Source organism: Lepidothrix coronata, unplaced genomic scaffold (assembly GCF_001604755.1).
Source record: "Lepidothrix coronata isolate B3197 unplaced genomic scaffold, Lepidothrix_coronata-1.0 Scaffold12, whole genome shotgun sequence".
Taxonomy (NCBI): domain Eukaryota; kingdom Metazoa; phylum Chordata; class Aves; order Passeriformes; family Pipridae; genus Lepidothrix; species Lepidothrix coronata.
The window spans coordinates 10,419,011-10,443,170 of NW_016690192.1; the positions used below are offsets into that span (position 1 = coordinate 10,419,011).

Consider the following 24,160-nt stretch of genomic DNA (forward strand, 5'->3'; position numbering starts at 1 on the left):
GCCCGCCGGCCCCGCCGCGGGACAGGGGGGCTGCGGGGACCGGGCGCGGCCGGGCCGCTGTAACGAGCCCCGGTAACGAGCCCCCCGCGCACGGCCCCGCGGTGCCCCCCCGGCGCTGCGCTGGGGCCGCGGAGCAGCCGCGGGAGAGCAGGGAACGAGGGCTCGTCCCGCGCGGCTCCTGCGCGGCCGGTGGGCCAGTCCTGAGTGAGCCTCAGGCCGGCGATTGTGAGCGCGGTAACGGAGAGGAAATGTCCGATGTGAGGCCTGTGTGAAAGACATATTAAAACACTTAGTGTGCGGTGCATCCTGGGGGTTGTATTCCTCAATGACCTTTTTAAAGAAATATATTCTGCATTCTCTTGTCAGAGTATGTGGGAAGGCACAGCTGTTTACAGATGTCAGCCAGTGCTTGGGATTCTATTACCCATTCCACTTGGTGGCAAACAGCTTCTCATTTCCCATTCCATCCACACAGGAACTGGAAATGTAAATTTCGTGCTGCTCTTTTTTCCAGCTCTTTCACTGGAGATAGAAACCCCAGTACAGTTTCAAGGCAATGAGGAAGGGTGTGAAGCTGGATGAAATCCTGGAGCATGCCAAGCACTTTCAACCACCTTTATAGCTAACAAGCAGATCTGCATCTTGGCGAGTTATGACTAAGCTCCAAATAAAAAATACAATTGAAAAATACATTACTCGCTGCCAATGGCAATTTCAAGCGGGATTTAGGATCTCTGCTTCATTAATGTTATGTAGTTCACTTGTCACATACATGAAACAAAGGCTATTTTCCAAATCAGGAATGAGTGAAATACAGCTGTGGAAGGTAACATTTTAGGCTGGTTTGCTCTTTGCACACATGCACTTTTTCATGCAATAAGAGCATTGCCAAGAGATAAGAGACAGGCTTCTCAAAAGGAAGGGGAGTGGCAGTGGTATGGAGATTACTCACACATTTCTTTTAGCTAATTTCACATAAACCATCCTACAAAGCAACTGGACTGGCACAACAGCTGAGTGGCACAGGGCAGGAGCTCAGCAGCATCAACGAACTTCTGCCAGAACATGCTTAACACAGAATTACACTCTGAGTATTTTCATTACTGATTAGGTTCCCACGTCTTCACAAGCACATTCCAGTCATACTAACTTCCAAAAATATCTGGCCAGTCAGCACAACCTTGTCTAGCAATAGAAAAGATGGCATCTGCATAAAGTTTGTCAGCAGGGGAGAAAGGGAAAAATACAGGCAGTGAAGGTGAGGAATGTCAGTAACTTAACATTACTCCAGAAGCCTCAGTGCTTCATGTAAGCAAACAGGTGGTTCCTAAAACTGTGCCTCTGAAGGAGGCAATACCTTGTGCAGTATTTTTTCCTCCTGCGTTTCTTATTAGTTACAAGATCTCACAAATTAAAACTCTTAGAACGGATGCCTCACTCCCACATTAAAAGTTATGCGAGGGACTTCTTAATAAAAACACATCTATCACAGGCTTCATTAGTAAACTTATCTTGTTGGGGTAGTGGATTGTTGCCCTTGTCCTGGGGAGATTGCCTTGAGGAGCCTGATTCTGAACATGTGGCTCCTCTGTGATCCAGAGATCTTCTCCCTGATCCAGAGCCTTGGGACTCTCCTTGTAGGCCTGTATCATAATGTTTCCATGTCTGACACCAGCTCCACCTATCGGTGCAGTCATAGATTTTTCAGTGAATACTTACACAGCTACAGCACCTGACACAGTATCTTCCCAATATAAAGGGTATGGAGGAACACAGATAAAGTACTTCCTTCTGTGCATCATCCAGCTCCAGTAAAGGAAAGAATTTCTCACAAGGCTTAAGGAAGCAAAAGGTGTGGCCTACAACTAACTGGGGCCACAAAAATAAACATTTTGATAATTACCTCAATGGAGAGGTAAATGATTCAGTGCCAACACCTGAAAGCTTGAAATTGTTTTGTTGTTTTTTTTTTTTAAATCATTTTAAAATAATTTTTAAATCAGACTCACAGTAGCAGAAAATATATTGCTACTTTGGAAAGTGTTAATGCAGACTAAATCCAGTCAATAGCGTAAGTCAAGAGTTACTCATAAATTCTTGTGCTCCTCAGCTCTGCTCTTCCAGAAGAAAAGCACTTTAAGAATGCAACAGATGTTTTGCTTTTGAGCGCATCTCAGTAGAGCTCATGTACACCTGAGCGAGCAGGAGTTCACTCGAGTGAACAGACCTGTCCCACATCTGTTACAACTTACCCATTTGCAGGACCAGCACTCAGTCACCTCTGTAAAGCTAAACCCAACCCAACAAAACTAGAAAGAAGCAACGTTTAGAGTAGTTAGCTCTTTTTCATCCTATCCACAAAGACCTTGAATTAGCAACTGTGTTTAGGTAAATGCTTTTGCTTTTGACAAGCAAACCCACAGAATCCAGATTTCTAAAGGCAGGTGTTATGAAAATGGCAGGATAGAATTGTTCTTTAAATCATGAGAATTCTGATCTGTTGGAGAGCTAGATTAAATAAAAAAGCTTGAAAATTAATCTTCCCATTGTGTCACGGCAGGGTAAATATTTCTTTCCAGTCTTACTTCCAGTCTGAAAATTTCCAGAATGGTTCACAGAGCACCCCATCACCACTCAGCCTGCTCAAGGAAAATTTCCTTTCTCCTGTCACTTCTAAAGCTTGGCTCTGTCCCACAAGGAAAATCCCAGCTCCTCCATGACACTGCCTACAAGATCTTGGTCACTACATTTCTCTTCTCTACCCAACTTGGGAGCATCAGGTATCCCCATCCCTGAGCACTGCTCAGTTCCTCTCAGAGGAGGAGACATCTGCCCCTTCCCCCCAGTAATCCAGAATGCAGGAGGCAAATGGGTGCCCTCCTTGTAGCCTTCTTCACACCTGCAAAAGCCACAGCAAGAGTACACTCCTGCAGTGAGCTAAATGTTCACCACTCACACAAGCAGGGAAGAGACAGGACATGGTTAACATGAGGAACAACCGAGGAGAGACGTGGATTTTTCTTTGAGACAATCCTTTTTGTTTACACACACTGTAGAAAAGTCAAGTTTTCTTGAGCATAGTTGTTTTTAAAAAACAGGAGGCATTTTCTTTGCTCGGAATTCAAAGAGGCACTCAACTGCACTAAGCATGAACATGCTTTTTGTATTTTATTAAGAAAGCTGCTTCTACTGCCACTATGACTAGCCGTATCTTACTGTCACCTTTCCTCAATTACTCACTAGTTCTGCATGAACATGCAGATACACCCATCTACTAAAACAAAATGCAACAAAGCCTCTACCCAACTTTGGATCTCCTTAAACTGACAGTAAAGCCACATGTTACACTAGGAACAACATTTAAGTATTCTCAAGAAAATACAATTAAATAAAACAACAAAACTAGGAAAAAAATACAGCAAGTTCTATAAGAATGTTCTGACAAGAACTTAATACATAATTTCTTTTCAGGTTACCTTTTGTTTTGCACTACATTTAAATACTGAAGAATGTTGGCAGGAAAAATACATGTTATTCTAGTGTTTCTTTAGGCACTGTAAGAGCCATTCTGCAGCAAAACTTCTACTGAGGTAGGCTCTGGTGACAGAACGCATTTAGGAACAATGGCCAGATGGTGGCACAGTAAATGCCCTTGCTTTGACGGGCTGTACATGTCTGTTAGAAATATTCCTTGTTCCATATGCATGTGGAGTATTAGACACATACACTCCTGACACAGAACAACCACCTCCCAAAACACGTCAGCAGAGTATTTACTACCAAATCCAGAAGGAGTTTGTGATTCTAACGCTGTCCCCATTAATGAGAAAAATGTCACTATACCAAAGCTTTTCTTTTTTTCCCCCTTCTTATCAAATCAGTCAAACAGCTGATAACTAGCTTTTATGGATTGGAGAGTCAGATAGAATTCTGAATCTATTATTTTACTAAAACCCCAGGGGTCAACTTATCACCTAAAAACCATTTTACATGGACAATTTGACTTTCATGTGGAGTGTCAGAACACACCCTAGATGGAAATCTAAAATAAATTATATGGAATACTGCCTTCTTTGTGCTGAAATTTATTGGTCCCATACTACAATAATTTTGAAAACTGTATTCCTTAAGCTACAGTGCTGAGATACTATTAACTGCTTGAACTGAAAGAGCGGGTCTGATAGGCTGCTATAAAGTCTATGAACAGAGACTAATTTCTATTGAACCACATGCTTATCTGAAGCTGTTTTCCACCAGTCCAAGCTGCCAACTTTATTTTCTTTCAGAATACACTGCCCATTTTTTTACCATCACCCTCAGTATGCACTGTCACTTCAGTAAAACCATTCCAGAAGCCAAGAATGCATCTAAGCTTCTGCTAATATGGTTGCCTGAGACAATCACACCCAAGAGAGAGAGAGAGAGAGAGATCCACTTGTATCTCTTATCTTCCTAACAAAGTTTATTTTTCTCACTACGCAAGCCTCCAGTCTCCAAAATGCATCTCTGAGATATATCACAAGATAAGCAGATCTATTTCATGGCTGGCAATTTCTTAATCACTTCTACTGCCATACTTTTGAAATAAAATTATTTGATAATGTGCTGATGCTTTGGTCAATGCACCTTTTACATCTGTTACATCTTTTACACCTTTTACATCTTTTAGAAACCAAACTGACCTCAGAGCCTAAAATCTTCATAATTGAGGAGATACTGAAAATGTAATGATCCAGCTGCTGGGTGACTATTCTTTGAGAAAAAATTTCCAACTAGACAGAAAAATCTTCTCTAGGCATAACACTTAAGACACAAGAATGGAGCTCTGGGATAAAAAGAAGTTTAATTCCTGCACCCAGGAACTCCAATAGCTAAAATATTACAACACAACCAGAAAAAAAAAATCAGGATCCTAGTAATAAACTGTACTGCCATACTTTCATTCAGATAAATTAACAGCCTTACAAACTGAAAGAAATTGCTAAAAAAGGAAGTTCTGATCTGCACATCCAAGTTTCTAGATAGCACTACTTTCACTTTTTCTTTACTAGACAGTATCAAGCTCTTGAAGAGGCGTTCAGACTAATGACAATTCACTGTGGCAAATCAATCTCTGTTGTGCAGTGAGCTGGAACAACTGGGGTAAAATAGATTATACAGATTATAACATATATAGATTTAGCTTTGAAACACTTGCTTTTTGTTTTGGCCAAGCATCTCAGTTTGTCAGTGGTGGCCTATGTCAAGGCAGAAATTTTAGAAGCATAAACTTAAGAAGATAACCTGAGGAAATTATTTGAGACAGTAAAAGTAACATCCATGTCTACTTTAGTTATATCCTACCATTTATTAAAGCGACTACAGCAAGTTAGCAGGACTTTTTCTGTCTCACCAAAACAATAGAATTCTCTCACATCACAAATTCACAGTACTGAAGATAAGGAAAAGTGCCAAGTTTGGACTTTTCCACTGGTACTGATAAATATTCCGAGCACTTTTAAGTGCTTAAATTGTTGAGATAAATGTTTTAAAATCTATTTCTATAAATTATAGCTTAATTAACTCAAAGAAGAAATTCATAATTTCATAGTGGGTACAATTGATAAAGCCTGAATCTAGCTGGAAGGGTGATCAGGTATCAACATGCAGCAGCTTAAAAAAAGTTATACAAGCTGACCTTAATATGTGTGAATATCAGGTTTCCACTGTAGAAATATATTTTTCAATATCCTTGTCTGAGCAGAAATCATGTCATTTATATGCAAATCAGACTATATTCTGCAGCTGATTCTGCCGTGCTGAAGCCATGGGAATTATTCGCACTTAATAAAGCCTCATAAATAGCTTTTGCCTCTAAATGGGTGAGGGAACAGCAAATATATCGTAGCCATTTACAGTTACAAGCATCTTTTTATTTTGGAAGTTATATGCATCCTTTAATAGGAAGTTTCACAGTTACAAAAGAAACATTGTTTCATTTATATAAACAAAATACCCTTACAGCCTTCAAAACAGAATGTTTTGCCTTATTCCCTATGCTCAGCTATCTAAAACATAAAAATTGCCATCTAGCATCAACCAGAAAGACAGTCTGTTTCATCATTACAGGCTGGCTCCACGCACTATATGTTAAATAAGGGAAGAAATTCCTAGTTATTCTATCTACTTTTATTATATTTAAAAGGGCATATACCTTCTTCATACAAAGTATGTCCACCCAGTATCATCTACTGCATTTCTGCCAAATGTTAACCCCTTTTTCACACACCACCAATTAGATGTGCCCCTCTAGTCCTGGCACATGGAAACCATCTATTTAGAGAGCACAGGAGAACAGACTCAGGATTAGTCAAAGCACATCCCACAAGACAAGAATGCACATGTAATGTTTCACTGTGGTAGGTAACACACTAAAACTAACTGGGAAACAGCTCTAACTGGTATAAACTGCCTGAACAGGGTCAAGAGCAGGACATGCAGTGCAGACTGCAAGTTAACAGTAGCACAGCTTTTCCTGTCACTTCATAACCAGAGGGAATCACAACAGTGATCAACACTGCCTAGAGAAAGGCAGTAAAAGGGCTCCAAGGGCCCCTATTGCTTACCAAGATGCAGCCCTTACCTCAGCCCATTCCACCTGAAACACCTGTTGAGAGCACATGGAGACCAAGAGCTACAACAGTGGGAGAAAAGTGAAGGCTTAAACTGATACATTTTAATCTCACATGGGTTTCAAGAACAAATATAGAAGCATGGCTCAGCCAGGTTGACCCTTAGCTGAACAGTGGCAGCCAAAAAACCCCTGCCCTTTTTCTATCTGATTGTTTTCAGTCAAGCTGAACTTCATCACTGAAAACATCATATGTGCCTCAGTTTATTCTCATGTAAGTCTTCCATAAATTCAATGTGTTGTTAGCCTTTTGCTGGAAGTGAATTTTACCCTGATTAGTACTTTCTTTTCTATTTCCTTGTTAAGCAAAGGAGCTAGAAAAAAAACAGGCATTCATGAATCTAATTTCAGGGATATAATTTAAAGATTCTGGTAGCAAAATGATTGACATGATACTGCTCTCTTGCTTCTACATAAAAAGCACAAGGGGTGACATAAAGAACTAATTCAAGACATCCTCCCTTTTAGAAGAGGTACCACTGATACTGTCATAATGATGCCTTAGAGTGGTATCATTTGTGCTCTGCAGATTGACTGATTTTAACTATTTTGTGCATGTTGGTTTCATAAGGTGACTTCTGTTCACTCTTTATCATTATTCTGACAGCCTTTAAGAGGACCAACTTTTATACCTCACATAACTATTCTGTGAAGGTATATCTGAGTAAAAATACACCCAAATAACAAGAGCCTGACCTGTCGCAACTGGTGTTATTTTAACAATTCCTGTAATGTTTAACTCATTAAAATCTTCAAATACATGAATAATAAGTCTACATAATTAAAATGTGTTCAAGACATGCTGCATACAATTAAAATTATGTCACAATACATTTACAGTGTTCTATATGCCATGAATGTACCTTAAACAGAAATGTGTCTGGCAACATGTTTAAACACTATAGTTATTTTTCCACTAACAATTTTTGAAGATTGTGGGGTTTGAGTGAATATTGCATTTTCTTCAAGCACAGATATGGGTGACCTCAGTTTATATTTTGAAATCAGTATGTGTGATAGGACAAGAAAGCATATAAGGAAGTTGAAGTTAAATTAAAAGCAGGTATAAGCATGTATTTTTATTATGGAGAATAAGACAAGTAAGATAGTAAAATCTGACTTCTTGTCACATTGAATTTTCTTTCACTATTCTATTATAGGAAACAGTATTTTTATAATGTAAATTTTATAGAATCATCCCCAGACTAAAGTCTGTGGCAGCCTGCTGTATCCCCAAAGAATTACTTATACAATCCCACTGATTGAAACTCAAGCCACTCATTTAAAGTTCCAACTCTATGCAGAATTAAAAGTAAGGATCATTTTAGGCTCTAACAACATTTTTATGTATTTTAATCTGTATTTTATTTATTGGTAGTAGCTTAGTGAAATTGTCTGATGTCATCCTGTGGAATTTAATTAGTCTGTTTTATCATCTCGGCAGCACCTGAAAGGAAGCAGAGCCAGCCATCTTTTGCTGTTTTATTCACCTTAGGAAAGTTAGATCCTTATGTGGATAAAAGAACTCGTGTGTGTCATCTGCACAAGAAAGGCAATATTCAGTGAGCCCAGCTGTGAATTCGCAGCACACAAGGTTCTCCATGATAGCTGTGTGAGGCCACTGTCATCACAGGTAGTTTGGCGAGTCCCATCAGAGAGCAATTCAGCCCACTTATAATCTGAATTATCTTCTGACTACACAGGGAGTCCAGGTAAAGTGACTTAAGGTGATTTAGTTAAATGACTAAAATTACGGCTCTTCATAACTAAGTCTATCCTTACCTTCTGAGGCATGACCTGGGAGTTTGGTCCTCTGGTTGTTTGTATAAAGCATCTGTGGAGAAACACCACTGTGACTGCCTGGGAGCCATCTGCTTTCCATGGAAATCAGAAGATGGTGATGGGCAGAAGGTAAACTGCATTCTTAAATCTTGCCATGAACTGGGAGGTGACTAGGATGGGCATGCCTAGGACTGCTGGGCTAAACGTAGCAGTAGTACAGCAGTTCTGACTTACCTCAGTTTGGAAGATTGATTTGAAAAATTAATTCAGATTTGACTAGGTTTTTCTAATTCTGCAGTCCTTGCTCTTCCTGCCTGTATTTGTTTTGAAGTATAGTCACTGTGTATCTACAGTTAATTGTTGCCATAGAGACCTGCTATGGGTATCACTTTTGATCTTTCAATTATTCTGATTTGAAAAATGAAACAATAACAAATACTACCATACAAAGTCATTCCTTTTCCTGAGATAGAGGGCACATCTTCATGGAACTTCTAAAAGTGATTTAGATTTTAAAGAGTCATTCACTAATATGAATAATGAAGCAAAAAAAAAAGCGCCAAATAAAGCACTTATCTCTAAAAAAATGTTGTTGCACCAGAGGTTTGATATTAATGTAAAGATATTGCAGTATTGAAGTATTTACATTCCAAAATCTGTGAAATTTGTCAGCAGCAATAACACAATTTTGTAATTTTCCAAGGGTGATATAGGATGCTGATTTTTTGTGGAAAACAGACCAGAAATAATCTTTTAGAACATCTGCATGAATCACCTTGAAAGTACCGAAATGCATTTGCTATAATGTGCTTTGACTATAGGATACTAAAGCCTTTTAAAAATCAAAAGGAAAAAATTTGAATACAGCACCAGAAAATTAATCAGCCTAAATCTTGAAGAAACCCAATAATTACTGAACTCGTGCACTGGGGAAAACCAAGAGGAAAATAAAATACATGCCTGCAAGGATAATTTTCTTTGAAGTAACAGTGTAAATATAAACCTACTCCTATAAACTAAAAGCAAGTGATTATATTTAGACTATACAAAAAATGAAGCAAAAGCAGCAATAATGTCAATTACTTTGTAGACATTATATAAAATACTAAAATATTTCACAGAAAAATGGAAATTCACCTTCAGTGTAGATATGGGGCCAAAAAACATCTTGAAAAGATACTTCCTTAGTACAGAAAAATAAATAGAAACTTATTCATTTTTATGAAGCCCTAAGCACAACCAGTTTCCGCTATTCACTGCCTCACAGTTCAGAACCTTTAGAGGGAATTTCATGCAGACTAGCAGGAAGAAATGCAGCACCTACCACCTGAAGCATTCCCAGTTTGCAGGTGAGGCCTGAGCAACCAGCAGATAAGTGAAATTTTGGAAAGTTGCAAGTAGTATAATCACAAAGTTATATAAATGAAATAAATTATATAATCAAGATTATCTTGATTGTTTCCTTCCTCTCCTGTTTTCCAAATTTGAAGCTCAGCTTTGTGTTGCTGAGTAGAAACTTGTGTCAGACTTGAAGAAACTGAGGAACTGCTGAATTAGCTGTTGCAGGCTAAAACCCCAGGGAAAGGCAGGATACAAAGGTGATAAAAGAATGCTATGTAAATATGAACTATAAATTGAAAAAAAATGTTGTGCATTTCAAGCAGCAGGTGCTTAAACGTCAGCATCAAGTACCAGTTTAGATGCCTTGGAGGACCTGAAACATCTCCATGTGGGAGACCTGTGCTCCTCTGGCATGGTAGATTGAGCCAAGAGAAGATTCTCTGGGGCATCTAAAATGACATTTGTCACCCTGCATTCTTAAATCTTACCCTGACACAGAACTGGAAAATGCACATGGCTAGGACTGCAATAGTGTAGTAATTCTGAGTTACATCAGTTTGGAAGCTTAATTTAACAAAACCATCAGACAAAAAGAGATCTGACATACTAAAAACTTCCAGATGTAATAAAATACTTGAGTTGCAGGAAAGGGAGTAAGCTTGGGCCTGCTGGAATTTGCATAGTGAAAAACATATCAAGGGGTGAATAGTGAGGCTGCTTATGCTGGGTCAGTCTTTCATGTGCAGAAAGTTATACCAGACAGTAAGTCAAAGTGTAAGGAAACACTGGAGTCAAGTAAAATGTTTATTGCCTGATAAAATTACAGCCTAGTAGTGCAGCAAAATATGGTTGCAACTACAAACAATGTTGCAAGAACAGACAGCTAATATTCCATGTGTAATTTTAACCTTTTAATGCCACATATTTTGAATAATTAACAGTAAAAATTAATATTTTCTTGGATTTCAGGCAATATTATATATTCTGCTAACTACTGAACTTGCAGGGCCTACTACTGTTCAAACACTAAAGCTTCAAGAAGATATCCAAATCCAATGCTTGGTGCCTAAATCTGTATTAGGACAATAAATATCCTTTTATTATTTATTATTATAAAAATCATTTTATGACCTTAGGTGTGAAAGTGAACAGTCAAACAGAGCTTTAGAATATTTTACAGACATTTAACAACTGGTTTGCTGAGATTCTGGAAGCACATTTGCTTGAAGTTACACATTTTTATTAACAAGTTCATAGCACTGTCAAAAGGAACATCAAGTATCTAGAATAATTTACCATTCTATTATCTCTATTTGTAAATCTAATTATTTTACAGAATCAGTGCTATGAAAAATTCAGCATTAGAGAAACTGAAAGAAAAACCCAAAAAGCACTGGATTTCCAAGGAAAGTGTCTTTCATTCACTTAAAGAGCACTTGTAAAGCAGGGCACGTTACTACAAACATATTACTACAAATCCCTTACTTTTCCTAAAGAAATTTAATGTTATTAAATTAAACTGTTAATGTTATTAACAGTTTATGAACTGCTCTTCTTTGACACATTCCAATATTTTTCTTTATAATCCTGAAAACAGCAAGGTCAACAAACAAATATTTAAGTACTTTTCAAACTAAGATATTATACTAGAATTCTATAGACACCAGTTTTATTATTATCTACTCTATGCAGCAATCCAGCTATTGGTAAATAGGTATACAATAGAAATCAAATTCTCTTAACTGAAGGCTTCACTTTGTAAAACTGACTGTAACTTTTCTTCCCCAGCACTTACAATGTAATTTGTTTATATGTTTTACAAAATGCCATCAAATATTCCAAGGAAGGGCTTGACATCACTGATTTCATCATCAAGAACATATCTAAAGAGTATTAAGGAAACAAACAAATTAGGTATAGCACATCAAAACCTATGAAAACAGGAACACTACATAAAGTATAGTCAAGAGATACCAAGACAAACAAAATAATTTTAAATAATTGCCTTTTCATGAAAACATAGTTCTTACTATTACTATGAAAATTAAACTTTTTAAAAATTAATGTTATAAATTAACACAATGCTTAGAGGTCTATATTCCATGAAGAACTAAGCACTTGAATGCTGAGGCAACAGTAGAATCTAACTGTTTATTACCTGGGATCCGCTTCTTTTTCCTGTTCTTTTGTGAAAATAAAAAAATCCTCTTTCCTAGTGAATTTAGAAGAGTCTGAGATTATTTTTGAGACAGGAGAACACTGTATGTTTTTCAGCTCTTGAGAAGCATTTGAGTGATTTTTTTCTTGAACATTGAACTGCAACATGAAAGTTAAAGTGTATATGGTTAAAACAACTACCGGAAAGAGAAACTGCCAGATTGTTGTAGAATGTAGTGCAGGTATTTAATTGATATTATGGTATTTGACAAGGACCAAGCATGTGATAAATATAATTATATACTGCATAGAAAACCTATCAAATTGAGTTCAAATAGTTTGGAAATCATGCTATATAAAGTAAATGTGTGTCTTATTTCTTTGTACTAGGAATATCACACTGAACACAGGATGCATGCAGGTTTGGACAACACAGGTTCAGAAATTCAGAATGCCCAAACTGATTCATAAGTCAGATACGGCAAATACTTTTACATATTAAATACTCTAACAATAGAAAATTCTGTTATCAGTATATTTTTACTCACCAAAGTTACATTTCTACTCTGTACAGATAAATTCCCTTTTGATGTGCTATTGACCACAGAAACATCCGAGTTCTGAATATTGGTCTCATCATGTACTGTGCATGAACTGAAAATACCAAGTTGAATAATTTCAGTATTTTTACAGAAGTGCAAAACTATTTGCTTTTCAGTTCAGGATTTTCTACTTGTTTCCCCGCTCACTTAAATAAAAAACAAATAATATAATTCAACAACTTATACCTTTTAAATGTTGAAATTTCCCTCACTTTTATGAGTGAACAACTTTCTATACATTTAATTATACAGATACATGTGAAATACAGACAATATTTTAAACTAGTAAAATTCTAAAATAGCAATAAATTATATGACTCTTACTCTTGTGAAATGGTATTTGTGGCTTTGCTTCTTGTATACTGGCAAAGGGGTTCACACTCATCTGCAATTTGAAGGCAGATATTTCCATGTTCCATTTAAGAATGAAAGTTTAAAAAACAGAGTTAAAAATCAGCCAAAATGCCTTGTAAATATTTCACATTATATGATAAATAATAGTTTGAAAATTATTCAAATGTCTTAACACTTGAAATATTTCTTTTCCAGATTTTGGTCTAATGTAAAGATAAGCAGAGATATGGAGTCAGATAAAATAACAATTATGCAGTTGCAGACAATCAAAAAAATTTTAATTGTGACTTTCTCAACTCTCCCTTCTGTATTAGATTTGTCACAATATATGACATTTAAGATAGAGTAATAAACCTGGCAGTGAAGTCAATAAATCAAATCTTTCAGGTAGTTCTATTCATTGCATACTATAATAATTTACTCTCAAGTAATGGGCTGTAGAATAATTTGTATGCAGGAAACAAAGAAGTTTGTTGAAATAACCTTACCTAATTCTCTACTGACAAAGTTACTAGCAAATACTAATTTATCATCATCAATATCATCCCAAATATCATCTCTCATTTCAAAGTTCATGTCCAAAGCATCTGAAAAACAAGATCTGCTTTTATCTGCATCAGTAAACTTAAAATAACATTAAATATTTTTAGCATTTTTGTATGCCATTGTCTCTTGGCTCTTCTCACTCACAAAACACTTGGTATCATTTTCAAGCTGGCTGAGGGTGCACTTGATCCCACTGTCCACCTTGCCGACAAAAATGTTAAAATTATGCAGTATAGCTGCCAACACTTAAGGCAGTAGGAACTAAAAAAGTGTCAATTCATTTCAGCACCGTGTTTCTTGTATGTCTGAGTGTGATCTAAACACTGGAGCTGCAACTTATCAGCCAAATTAATCAAAGTCTGACTTACATCCATCTACTGTCACCAAATACAAAAAGGCATGCAGTGAGGAGAACATCATAGTAATATACTGATAATGAAGACGGATCATTTAATACCAAATGCAAAAACATCTGTGACCTTCTAGGGGGAAGTGAAACAGAAAGAGGAATTTTGCCAACTGCCAAAAAAAACCCTCATGTTTCATTAACTTCTTTCATCAAAAAGAAAAAAAAAGTATAGATATAGGGGTAAAATGCATCTTGTATTACAACTGGCTTCAGAGGAAATATATACTTTCTGAAAGGTATTATTGTAATGTATAGGTTTGGACCTTTATATATTTAAGCATTTTCTTTTAAACATTTAAATGTTTAGATCTACATTAGAAATTCTTGCAGATACCAGAATGAAGGCCGATTAAGGCCAATATAATTCCCCATACAGTCAGTGTTCTACAATGCTATACTGGTTGCTGTAGTGATTTCAGCAAGTTTGAGTTCAGATAAAAGAGTGAAAATTGTAATTTCAAACATTAGCAATAACTTACTACTCTTTCCATAATTCCAGGGTTGCATCTGTTTCTGAGATACTCCTAAGCTATTAACATTATCTGCCTGGTCCACTGAAGGTGATAAAGACAACTGTTTATTGCTAGACCTATTAAAAAAAAGAAATAAAAAAATCAGTGACAAAACATTTGCAGAAAGGTGCAAAAAATAATTTTATTCACACAAAAAATTCTAATAGTTACAACTAAGTATGCCATCTAAAATAAGACAGATTTCCTTTTTATTACTTATATTAATCAGTACCTTGGCAGTGTTGGCAATGAAGATTTGGGTGTAAAACCAAATTGTTTGAGATCCACATTTTGAGCTTGATTTGACATCTGCATCTAAAAAAAGCAGAATATTTTAACTCTTAAGATACAAACATATTGAGAACAGTTATTTTTTTTAACAAGGTTAATGACATCATTAATACTGTATCAAGTTAGCATAATATTTAGATATCCTATATAAAACCTTTCTGGCGTCTGCTTATATAACGTAATCAGTTAAAAAGGTTTGAATTAAGTGCTTCTGGTGGAGCTATCCAAGCACCCCGGCAAAGCCAAACTGGTTAACTCATCTGTATTAGCTATAGGCTAAATAATCCTGTATTGCAAACAAGTAAATAAAACTCTGAGGAGGAAATAAAACCCTCCAATATCACAAATGTCATTCTTGCTGCAGAAAGACCTAGTTTAACACTGCGTTCAAAGGGATGAAGTGCAAGCCATGAAATCTTTCACAGGTTAAAAACTAATATGGATGGGTTTCTTATGAAAGTGGATTTACCTGCCAGTGAAAGACCTCTTAGTAGCATAATAAATACCACTATTTGTTTCATTCAGGTTATATTGTGCCAAAACCAAGTCACTGTACAGTACCTTTCGACAATGTCTTTGAACCTCACTCACCACAATCTATCAAACATCATAAGAGGAAAAACAGAGTACATGCACAAAAGTGGACCCCTGGAAGTATTCCAAACAGCAGCAGAACCTCTTAGAGATTCCTGAACCTTTGTCGTTATTTGCTTTTTGCACTCCATGCAGAAAAGACAAACTTGAATGTTCATACTTAGTTATAAAATTCTCTCTGCAAACAATACATACAAATACATAACATATTAAAATAAATATATTAAATAGCTGACTGTATTCAAATGAACCTTTAGCCGCTTTACTGGGGGTATAGATGAAATTGAGTTCCTGCTCCTTAAGTCAGCTAGGTACGCAGAAAACTGTGTGTCACCATTCATCTGTGACTTTGGAGGTACTCCAGTTTTACCTGAGAAAATGAAATAAAATAATCTTCAGATTAGTTTATTACAGATAAATCCTAATTCTTTTCAAATCAATGGAAACTTCGCCACTAAGCTTAGTATCTTCTCTTAGAAGATTCTAAAAGATATAACACGCTAATTAAATGATTTAATACACCAATATTCATATAAAAGTGTAACAAGCTTGACATTGTTCTTAAATCATATGCTAGATGGTCTGAAAAGTATTCTTAATCACTGTAGTGCCTATAAAAGTGTTACTGACAAGGCTTTCTATAACTGCTTTTGTGGCTGCATCATAGCAACAACTCTGGTCTGATTCTCTTGCTTGTGCTTCTTCTGTTGATGTAGCCATTAGTATGAAGGAAGATATTCTAAATCATATTTGTCCCAAACGTATCAGAAATGGTAGATTTAATGACACTCACAGCAGTCATGCCCACACACATCTTTATTTTTACACCGATGGTTGCATTCTCTGTTTCCATATTTCTTGTAAGGAATTTCTTGTTTAGATCTGCCTCCTAGACAAATATAGAAATTCAAACAGTAATATTAGATATCAAATACCCATGATTTTTCTTACTTTCAAAATCATCAAAGAATTGCACTGTAGTAGTACGTGACAAGCAGAAGCAGCAGCATTGTACTTTTATTACCTTTGAAAAAGAAACAGCATGGATAAATAAGGATCTTTATTTGACAGCAAAATTCAATTTTCTGTTGACTTTGAAATTAGCCAGATACTGTGATCTGACCATTTACCTGTATCTACTTTTGCTGCTGGCAGACTTTGTGGTGAGCCACAACATACATCAAGTCTAGACTCAGCTTTCAGTTTTCGATTTGTAGCCACCTTACGTCCCTCTGTTTTCGGTGTTAAGTAAAAGGCTGTATATGTTCGCTGTATATCAAAGCCAACTTTGAACAAAAAAAGACAAAAATATTTAAAACTACACTAAACTGTTTCTGAACTACTGATTACCTTCAGTTTTCTAAAGTGTTTAAGAAAACATAAATGTTATTCAAAGGTCATGGAAATTTGTTAAGATAATGTCCCATTAAAAGCACACTTTTATATGAACAGAGGTTTTATGATTGAGATTAAAAATGCTAAATATTTTCAGAATGTTATAGAAGAACAAAAAATTAGTCCCTTTTACTGAATGTTTTGTATTATTTTAAAACTACATTTATCTATGGCTTTGCAATGAGAATATAATTTTAATTTTTAAAATGTACTGCAGTCTGTGCTCAGTAACAGGAGGAGCTCTGTAATGGCAAAGGCATAAAATGAGTGTAGTTGACAGTACTTTTGAAATTGAATGCTAACAATGGTTCTGTTTCTAATTAAACCAGGATTCATATGAGACTGAGCGACACCCTTTGTAAAGAGATTATTTTTGTCTTTTATTAGGGAAATAAAATTTCCTAGAAATATTGCTGGAAAACTCTGTAGGCTTTTAAAAAAATGTGAGGTGTCCTTCAAGCCTGAAACAGAAGCAGACTTCAAAATAACTAGAGACTAGAAAGATCTGGTTTTAGTCTAATTTCACTGTCAGCAGTTTCAGAGAAATTAACTGTTGTGTTTAGTTTTACTGAACTCAGTACAATGTGTAGATAGCCAAGTAGCAATAAAAGGACAAACTTTCTTCATTTCTGTTTGGTTAGCAAACGCTTTTTTTCCAGAGCCACAGGTTTAGCCACAGAAATATAGATTATTCCAGGCTTATTATTGTAATAATCTCAATATTCAATGTTTAACATGGAAGCATCAACTCCAGTTAATCTAGCACCCAGCAATCTTCTTTACAGGTGGGGTATGATGACAGAATTTAATACAATTTTTAAATTGTATTTTAAAGTTCTGTGTTTCAAGGTCATAACAGTCTCTCCTCATCTGCTGCTATAATTCCAATTATATGAAAATTGACACTGAGAGAACACTGTTTAAATCTGCACATGTTAAGGCACAAGATTTTCAACTGCAGAAGTTTCTTGCTACTGAAGTGGAGATGAATCCATATCTAATACCTCTTTACCACTATGCAAAACGTAACCATTCACAAAGACATAAATAAACTTATCAGCTTGACAGGTTATCCAAAGTGAAAGTTAACTCACTTGAAGGCGAAGGACAAAAGAAATCCTAATCTCTACCAACGGAGCAAAATCATGTCTCCTAATAACAATTTTGATGTTTCCCATTTCCTTAGTATGGTAGTAAATGAAATAAACAGGTAAGTAATTAGGACTGGCAGTATGCAACCCAGTAAAACATGTGGTAGAGTTTTGTTTCCAGACCAGCTCATTTTATGATATTTTTGGCTTTATATAAAGTGTTTTAATAATTTATTCAGAATTCTTATGCAGTTGTTTTTTTAATTCAAAGCATACCACAACCTACCATAATCAGAACTAATTAAATTTATACTAATGTCTTCTGATTTAAAAGCTCTTTTCACTTCAATTTTCTTTGTCCAATTTCCATTTTTCAGTAGCACAGAATCCCTGTAAGGCATCAGTAAAGTTTTGTTAGACACAGACAGTGAAAGCAAGACTGTAAACTACAGTATCTGTAACAGGTGAAAGAGTCTGTATTTGGCCTTAGTTCTTTGGGTTTGCTTGATAAGTGGCCTAAGAATAACCTTCCAATAATATATGATTTATGGCAATAAGAGAGCTGGGATCCTGCAGATCAGCTTAAGTTGTGCCAAAAGTGCCAGACTTCGGTCACAATTCTCATGAAGGTCAGGCAGTTGGAAAAGATTTTGTTTCTCTTTTCCCATTTGCTCCAAGCATCTCTTAGCCAACTGGAGAATTTAATTCCATCTTTGAGGGAAAAACAATTAAAAAATATAATTAAAGAAATATAGCTAACAGCAGTAATTAAGAACTGATGAATATATCTTTTTAATAGGTATTTTGCTTGTTTTATATTTATGGGAAAATTATTATGAGTTCCATAACATGACATCAATGTTGTACAGATATTTACACATACTCTCTGCACTGACAAGCACATTGACATGTTTTTGGGGTCTCTGAATCTTGTGCAGCATTTTAAATGACAACAATGACTAGGAAATGCTGTAGAATAAACAGTAATTTTGCACTATTAGGCATCAGTAGGAAGTATTGCAAAAACTGCAAGTCACAGAACAGATCAAAAGCCAACACCCTAAAAAGATGTGAGGTAAAACCCCCTAATCATACATACATAATTTTCTGATTAAAAATGACTTGGTTGTCAGCATCTCCTATGACCAGTGTAACATAGTGAAAGTCTGTCGCTGTTCTCTTTGTCTGTAGCTGCTCATAGTTTGTTAATTTGACGGTTACTAAGATTTCGGCCAATGTATCGCTGTATTTTGGAAGCTAGGGAAAATGATATAGAAGACATAACTGCTAAAATATGCAAAGTAAAATATATACCCTCCCATAAATTTCTAGCTGTTGACACAAGTACAAAAGCTCAATTCAAGCAATTTGAATTTGTGGTACAATTTTTATTTGTTGTTCTGAGACACTATTATACAGTTCTAACTTGCCCATAGCTGAATATCCTAAATTTGAGTAAGTATTGAGAATAAAAGACAAATGCAAAGAGAAATATGCAAGAAGAAAACTCGTTATATATAAGTTATATTTTGGGATCCCAACATAAATATCTTATAAGATATTTATAATTGTTAAATCTTTGTTCTGAGAATCAAACTATTCATCTAGCATTATGGCAAATGAAAAACTTAACTAGAACTGATTGTTATAACAATAGTATTTCATACATCTATTGAGTTTTTAACTTCAAAGATGTCTTAATTTGTTTCAACTTTAAGGTTATTTTTCAAATGTTGCATTTCAGAAAGGCAGAGTGGCTATGTGACCCATTTAAAGATAAAATGCATATCAGAACCTCGAAGCTCCTGATTACATGTGGAATTGTATCCTTCCTTTGAAAGGGCACCAACTAGGTAAATGTAATAATTTACTGTTTCTCTATATTCCTAACTGTGATGTAGAAAATAAATACGAGTTAATGCCTCTTCAGTAAGTTTTATTTGGATGTTTTTCTGTCTCTAGGGTTTGTTTATATTCAAGATAGAAGAGACCTCTCAGGCTGACATATAAAGCTAAAATGTGGATATACTGGTTTGCATCTGTAACATAAAATTTTATTAATGAGAGAGAGAGGGGCCAATATATTACAGGGAATGTCTATTCCAAGGCTCTCATTCAACGTTTAAGAGTTTCATTACACATACTAAGTTGGAAGGAGGTCACGATATTGTGTAATCTTCTATCAGCGAAGACTCAACATTTCTTTAAGTCAGTATTTGCTCTTTCATTTAATAATACCAGCATAAAAAACATACAATAGATAGAAAAGCATTTACCTGTTCAATATCAAGTTCATATTTTGGAAGGTGCAAAACAGACTCTTTTATCTGGTTTCCAAAAGGAGGATGTCTGTTTAAAATCTGCAAAGATTGAATTTAATTTCTGATACATTCAGCTGATTAGAGATGCCAAGAGAAATGTAAATCCAAGGAATCCAAGTCACCTGAGTAATTATGCTAGCAACAAAAGCCCTTATCACTCCTGGTTCTCTACTGTCAGGGATGCACAGAATAGCAATATTACCAAAAGAAAATTCCAGTACTTTTTCATGTTGCTACTGCTTCTGTTCAGGTAACAGCCAATGAACTAGACAATGACCTCAAAACCCAGCTACTCAAGTTTTATATGAGATGACTCTTCTATGTTGCCCTAGCTTCAACTAAAACAAAAAAAATGACAGGAAAAACCACAAAAGGGGCAGAAACAAGAAATCAAATTCCTGAAGTCAAAATAAAAAAAAACAAGTAAGATTGGTTTCCCTCAGAAATCTGTTATATCTTCTGAAACACTGGAATAAGTTTCCTCAGAAAAGAAGCCAAGAACCAAAGAACTTGCCCTGGAGTAAAATCTAACTTCCCTAAAATAGAAAGTGCTTTATAGATGATTCAGAAGAGTTTTACTCTATCACCATCTCAAACTAGCAATAATGGAAATTGGGGATTCTCATAACTAAGATACATTAAGAGAAACTGTATATATTTCCTTTTATATTTTTTCTAACACTCCCCAAAGGGAAATGCATATTGTCCTTTCTTTCGAATTATGTTAATGATGAAATTCTACATATTTAAGCAACTGCTTTCCAAACTCAGCCAAATCAGTGAAATCATTCACATTAAATTTACTACAACAAAACATCATACACATTTTCAAGGACAAACAGCAGTAGTTACAGACTTTTTAAAAATTCACTAGTAAAAACAAATAACCAACTAAACCCCTAAATTTTGCTATGATCATACAGCAGATATATATTAACCATACTGTTTTTACTGGTAACAGTATTAATACTTGATCTTTTCCTTATCATATTTATCCGTGTACAAAATAATAAATTACCAATTCAAGTTCCCTTGCGTTTATGTCTTCAATTTTTTTAAATGACGTCAGCCCAGCATTTACCATAGCATTTGACAGTGACACACCTGTGAAAAATTTAAGTTTTATGCTGTTAAAGGACAATCAATGACCTCAAATTATTCTGAAAAACTGCACTATAGCAGGTATAATCAAAGCATAAATAATTTTATATTACATTTGACCCAGCTTTCTGCCCAGCAAATCACTACATTTCTTTGCAGTTGATTAAATATTTTAGTATTATTTAATTTCTCCACTTGTAAAGGGAAAAAGAAATGCAATACAAATCAAACATGAAAATATTCAGTATTTCAATAGTGAGAATTTTTAGTTACGTTTTCCTTGGTAAACCAGATTTTAGATCACTTTCTACAAGAATCAAGAAATGTGTTCTGCATATTGTATGATGAAAAAAAGCACGTTACACCCTATTCTTTGTGTCAGAATTTTTTCCCTATCCAAAGAATTATTTAACTATGTTAAAATCATAAGGATCAAAACATTTCTGAGCAAAATAATAACAAAAGTCACTGAAAAAATGCATTTATTAGAATCTTCTAGGAGTCTCTGCAGAATATGCTGCAAGAGATATGATAGCATAAGAAAAATGTACAAAAAAAAAGGAAAATCGGACAGATGTGTAGATATAGCACTTACATTATTAAAAAACTAAACATGACTTTATTCTACTGAATACAGTGTACAGGAAGGATTTGTCTACACTGCAAGTGCCATATTTACTCCACTTATCCTAACTCCCTAGAAATGCTGAACACGAGGCAGATCCCTCAGATGAGGGCAACCTGTGTTGCCATTGGCACGGGTGTGGAGTAGTGGAAATGTGTTCCCAGCACACCATACCATGCAGTGCACAAGCTAACAAGCCTTGTCCCCTGCTTTGAATCCACGTGAATGAAGCACTACAGCTTCTGCACTTGAGCTGGCAAGGCTGTAACGTACTGGACCATATGGATTTTCTGGATTAGCCATTCTCAAATTTGCAGATCTCTGTATTATGCTGCTCAGTACAGAGCGTGTGTGTCTTTAAAGAAGAAATACAGAGAAGGCTGCAGTGAATTCTGAAAGCATGAAGGTATGATAAGACCAGACTTCAAAGCAGGAAGCTATACGACTACCTCAAACAAGTATGACTACATTTTTGTAACGCAGAGGACTCAAAAATTTCTGAACTCCTTTTCAAATAATTATGACAAGCCGGTACTTCCAGCTGGAATTTCATCCAATAACAGGATACAGTGATAGGAAGAAGATCATTAGAAACTTTTGATCATCATGTGTGTAAGAACCTCATGCACAATAAATTTATTTCTATTTCAGGATTCCTATCCATGTCAATGTGAATTAAAGGGCTTTCATGCATATAAGTAAGAGGAACTACAGTGACAGCTGTTTGGAAAGGAAGGCATAGCCTAGTCAGAGACATGCAATCACACGGATGTGGAATATGCCTAAGACGCTGAGATGAACATTAAGAAATATGAACAATTCTGAAATACTTTGAAACCCTGAAGGAAATTACTAAACAGTTCATTTTTGTTATGACAGATTATTCTGACAACTGTGGTACTCAACTGTGGCAAATGAGTAATTACGAGACTAATTTTATTATGTAAGCAGACACCACAGAAACCAGCAGGCTAATTAGGAGGTTTGATTCTCTATCAGATTACACTTTTATAATTTCTGTCTAGTACCTACCAATTTTTTCCAATTGTTTAGACACGTGAAGTGAATTTTCCCAAAGTCTGCACCTGAAACACTTTGCTAAAATCAAAGAGTTTAATAAAGCAGAAAAGTTGTTCTTAGATGATGCCAGAAAGTCAGATAACCCTGTAAAAATAAGATTGACTTATATTAATCAAATAAAATGTAGCTTATTTGTATTTGAACCAAAAAAAGGATTAAATTTTACCATACATCTAGTAACTCTTAAGCCATTTCTAAATATTCTGCCAGTATCTTGTGTCAAAGTAAAGTCTTGAACTGGAATACATCCCAGCTGAGCCTGAATGAGACTGGAAAAAGAATTTTTTTTACATACAAGCCATATTGTAAACAAAGTATAATAACATTTTAAAAAAAAAGGAAACACAAAATAGAAAAAATGAAATGCAAGATCTGGTCCTCTGTAAAATGACAGATTTTAGCAGGGACTTCAACAGGCATAAAATGACAGTTTTTCAATAAAATATAACAGCACAATATAATATTTACCAGTTTATTTTCATTTCTCTTGTTTTTATCTTCCCCTCCATTGGAAACCTATGCATGAAAACATACATAATTTCTACAATTCATTTGATTTATTGCTAAAAACGTACTTTCATTCTTCAATGATTTTTTTTTGTACCTGATAGTTATTTTGTCCTTGTCTTTATTCAAAGTGTTCAGTATTTTCTTTTCATTTGTTCTTAACTTGACATCCAGAAATTCTGTGCAGTTGGAGATCATTGTAATCTGTAGCAATTAGAGTTCTTTATTAATTGTTTTTATGTGCCATTTTTTCTATCACTTCTTCCAACTTCTGTTTTTTAAAAGAACACTTTAAAAATTTTATTGTCTCAACACTAGGAACATGAAAAGTTCTTTTTAATACTGACCAACTTCCATTCATTTCCCTATAAGGCTATTATATAACAAAAAGGGAAAATTTTCTTTCAGCTTTTAGATTACTATTTCACCTGAAGTTATCTAAAATTAACCACACTGCTAACACTTTATCACGTACAAGGCAAAAAAACCCAGTTTTTCCCATCTGTTATGTATTTCATTTTACTTTCTTCATACTTTAAGAACAAAAGATAGCCACAAGAAAAGAAGCATTCCATTTTTTCATAGCAAATCTGTTCTACAATAGTATTTGCTTGAAAACAAAATGTCTTTTGTGACTTAACAGTAGCAAAAACAACCTGTTATCCGACAGAGGAAAGCTGCTTAAAATAGAAAGACAATTCCTTTAAAACTAAAATCTGCTCTTGATGCAGTTGGTTTTTGCAACAAAAATACTACTAAACCACAAAACAGTACAATGTTTA

The 24,160-nt window shown here is 35.3% G+C and overlaps 1 protein-coding gene across 6 annotated transcripts in view; it reads right to left on the bottom strand.

The window, feature by feature from the left end:
* Nucleotides 1–9,617: 9,617 nt before the first annotated feature.
* The window catches only part of HFM1 (HFM1, ATP dependent DNA helicase homolog), a 38,720-nt gene continuing 24,177 nt past the window's right edge, over nt 9,618–24,160 (bottom strand). For 5 of the 6 annotated variants that reach the window (XM_017805712.1, XM_017805707.1, XM_017805708.1 and 2 more), the window contains 18 exons: nt 23,476–23,582; nt 23,340–23,387; nt 23,043–23,140; nt 22,824–22,955; nt 21,084–21,169; nt 20,021–20,104; nt 18,844–19,001; nt 18,031–18,134; nt 16,389–16,544; nt 16,052–16,147; nt 15,510–15,628; nt 14,606–14,688; nt 14,341–14,450; nt 13,395–13,493; nt 12,877–12,937; nt 12,499–12,604; nt 11,952–12,109; nt 9,620–11,676 (listed from right to left, as the gene is read on the bottom strand). In XM_017805712.1, the coding sequence (XP_017661201.1) occupies nt 11,610–11,676; nt 11,952–12,109; nt 12,499–12,604; nt 12,877–12,937; nt 13,395–13,493; nt 14,341–14,450; nt 14,606–14,688; nt 15,510–15,628; nt 16,052–16,147; nt 16,389–16,544; nt 18,031–18,134; nt 18,844–19,001; nt 20,021–20,104; nt 21,084–21,169; nt 22,824–22,955; nt 23,043–23,140; nt 23,340–23,387; nt 23,476–23,582 (1,872 nt within the window). In that variant the 3' untranslated portion in view covers nt 9,620–11,609. Of the gene's footprint in view, nt 11,677–11,951; nt 12,110–12,498; nt 12,605–12,876; nt 12,938–13,394; nt 13,494–14,340; nt 14,451–14,605; nt 14,689–15,509; nt 15,629–16,051; nt 16,148–16,388; nt 16,545–18,030; nt 18,135–18,843; nt 19,002–20,020; nt 20,105–21,083; nt 21,170–22,823; nt 22,956–23,042; nt 23,141–23,339; nt 23,388–23,475; nt 23,583–24,160 lie in introns of all 6 variants that reach the window. The other variant, XM_017805711.1, reaches the window with a different exon arrangement.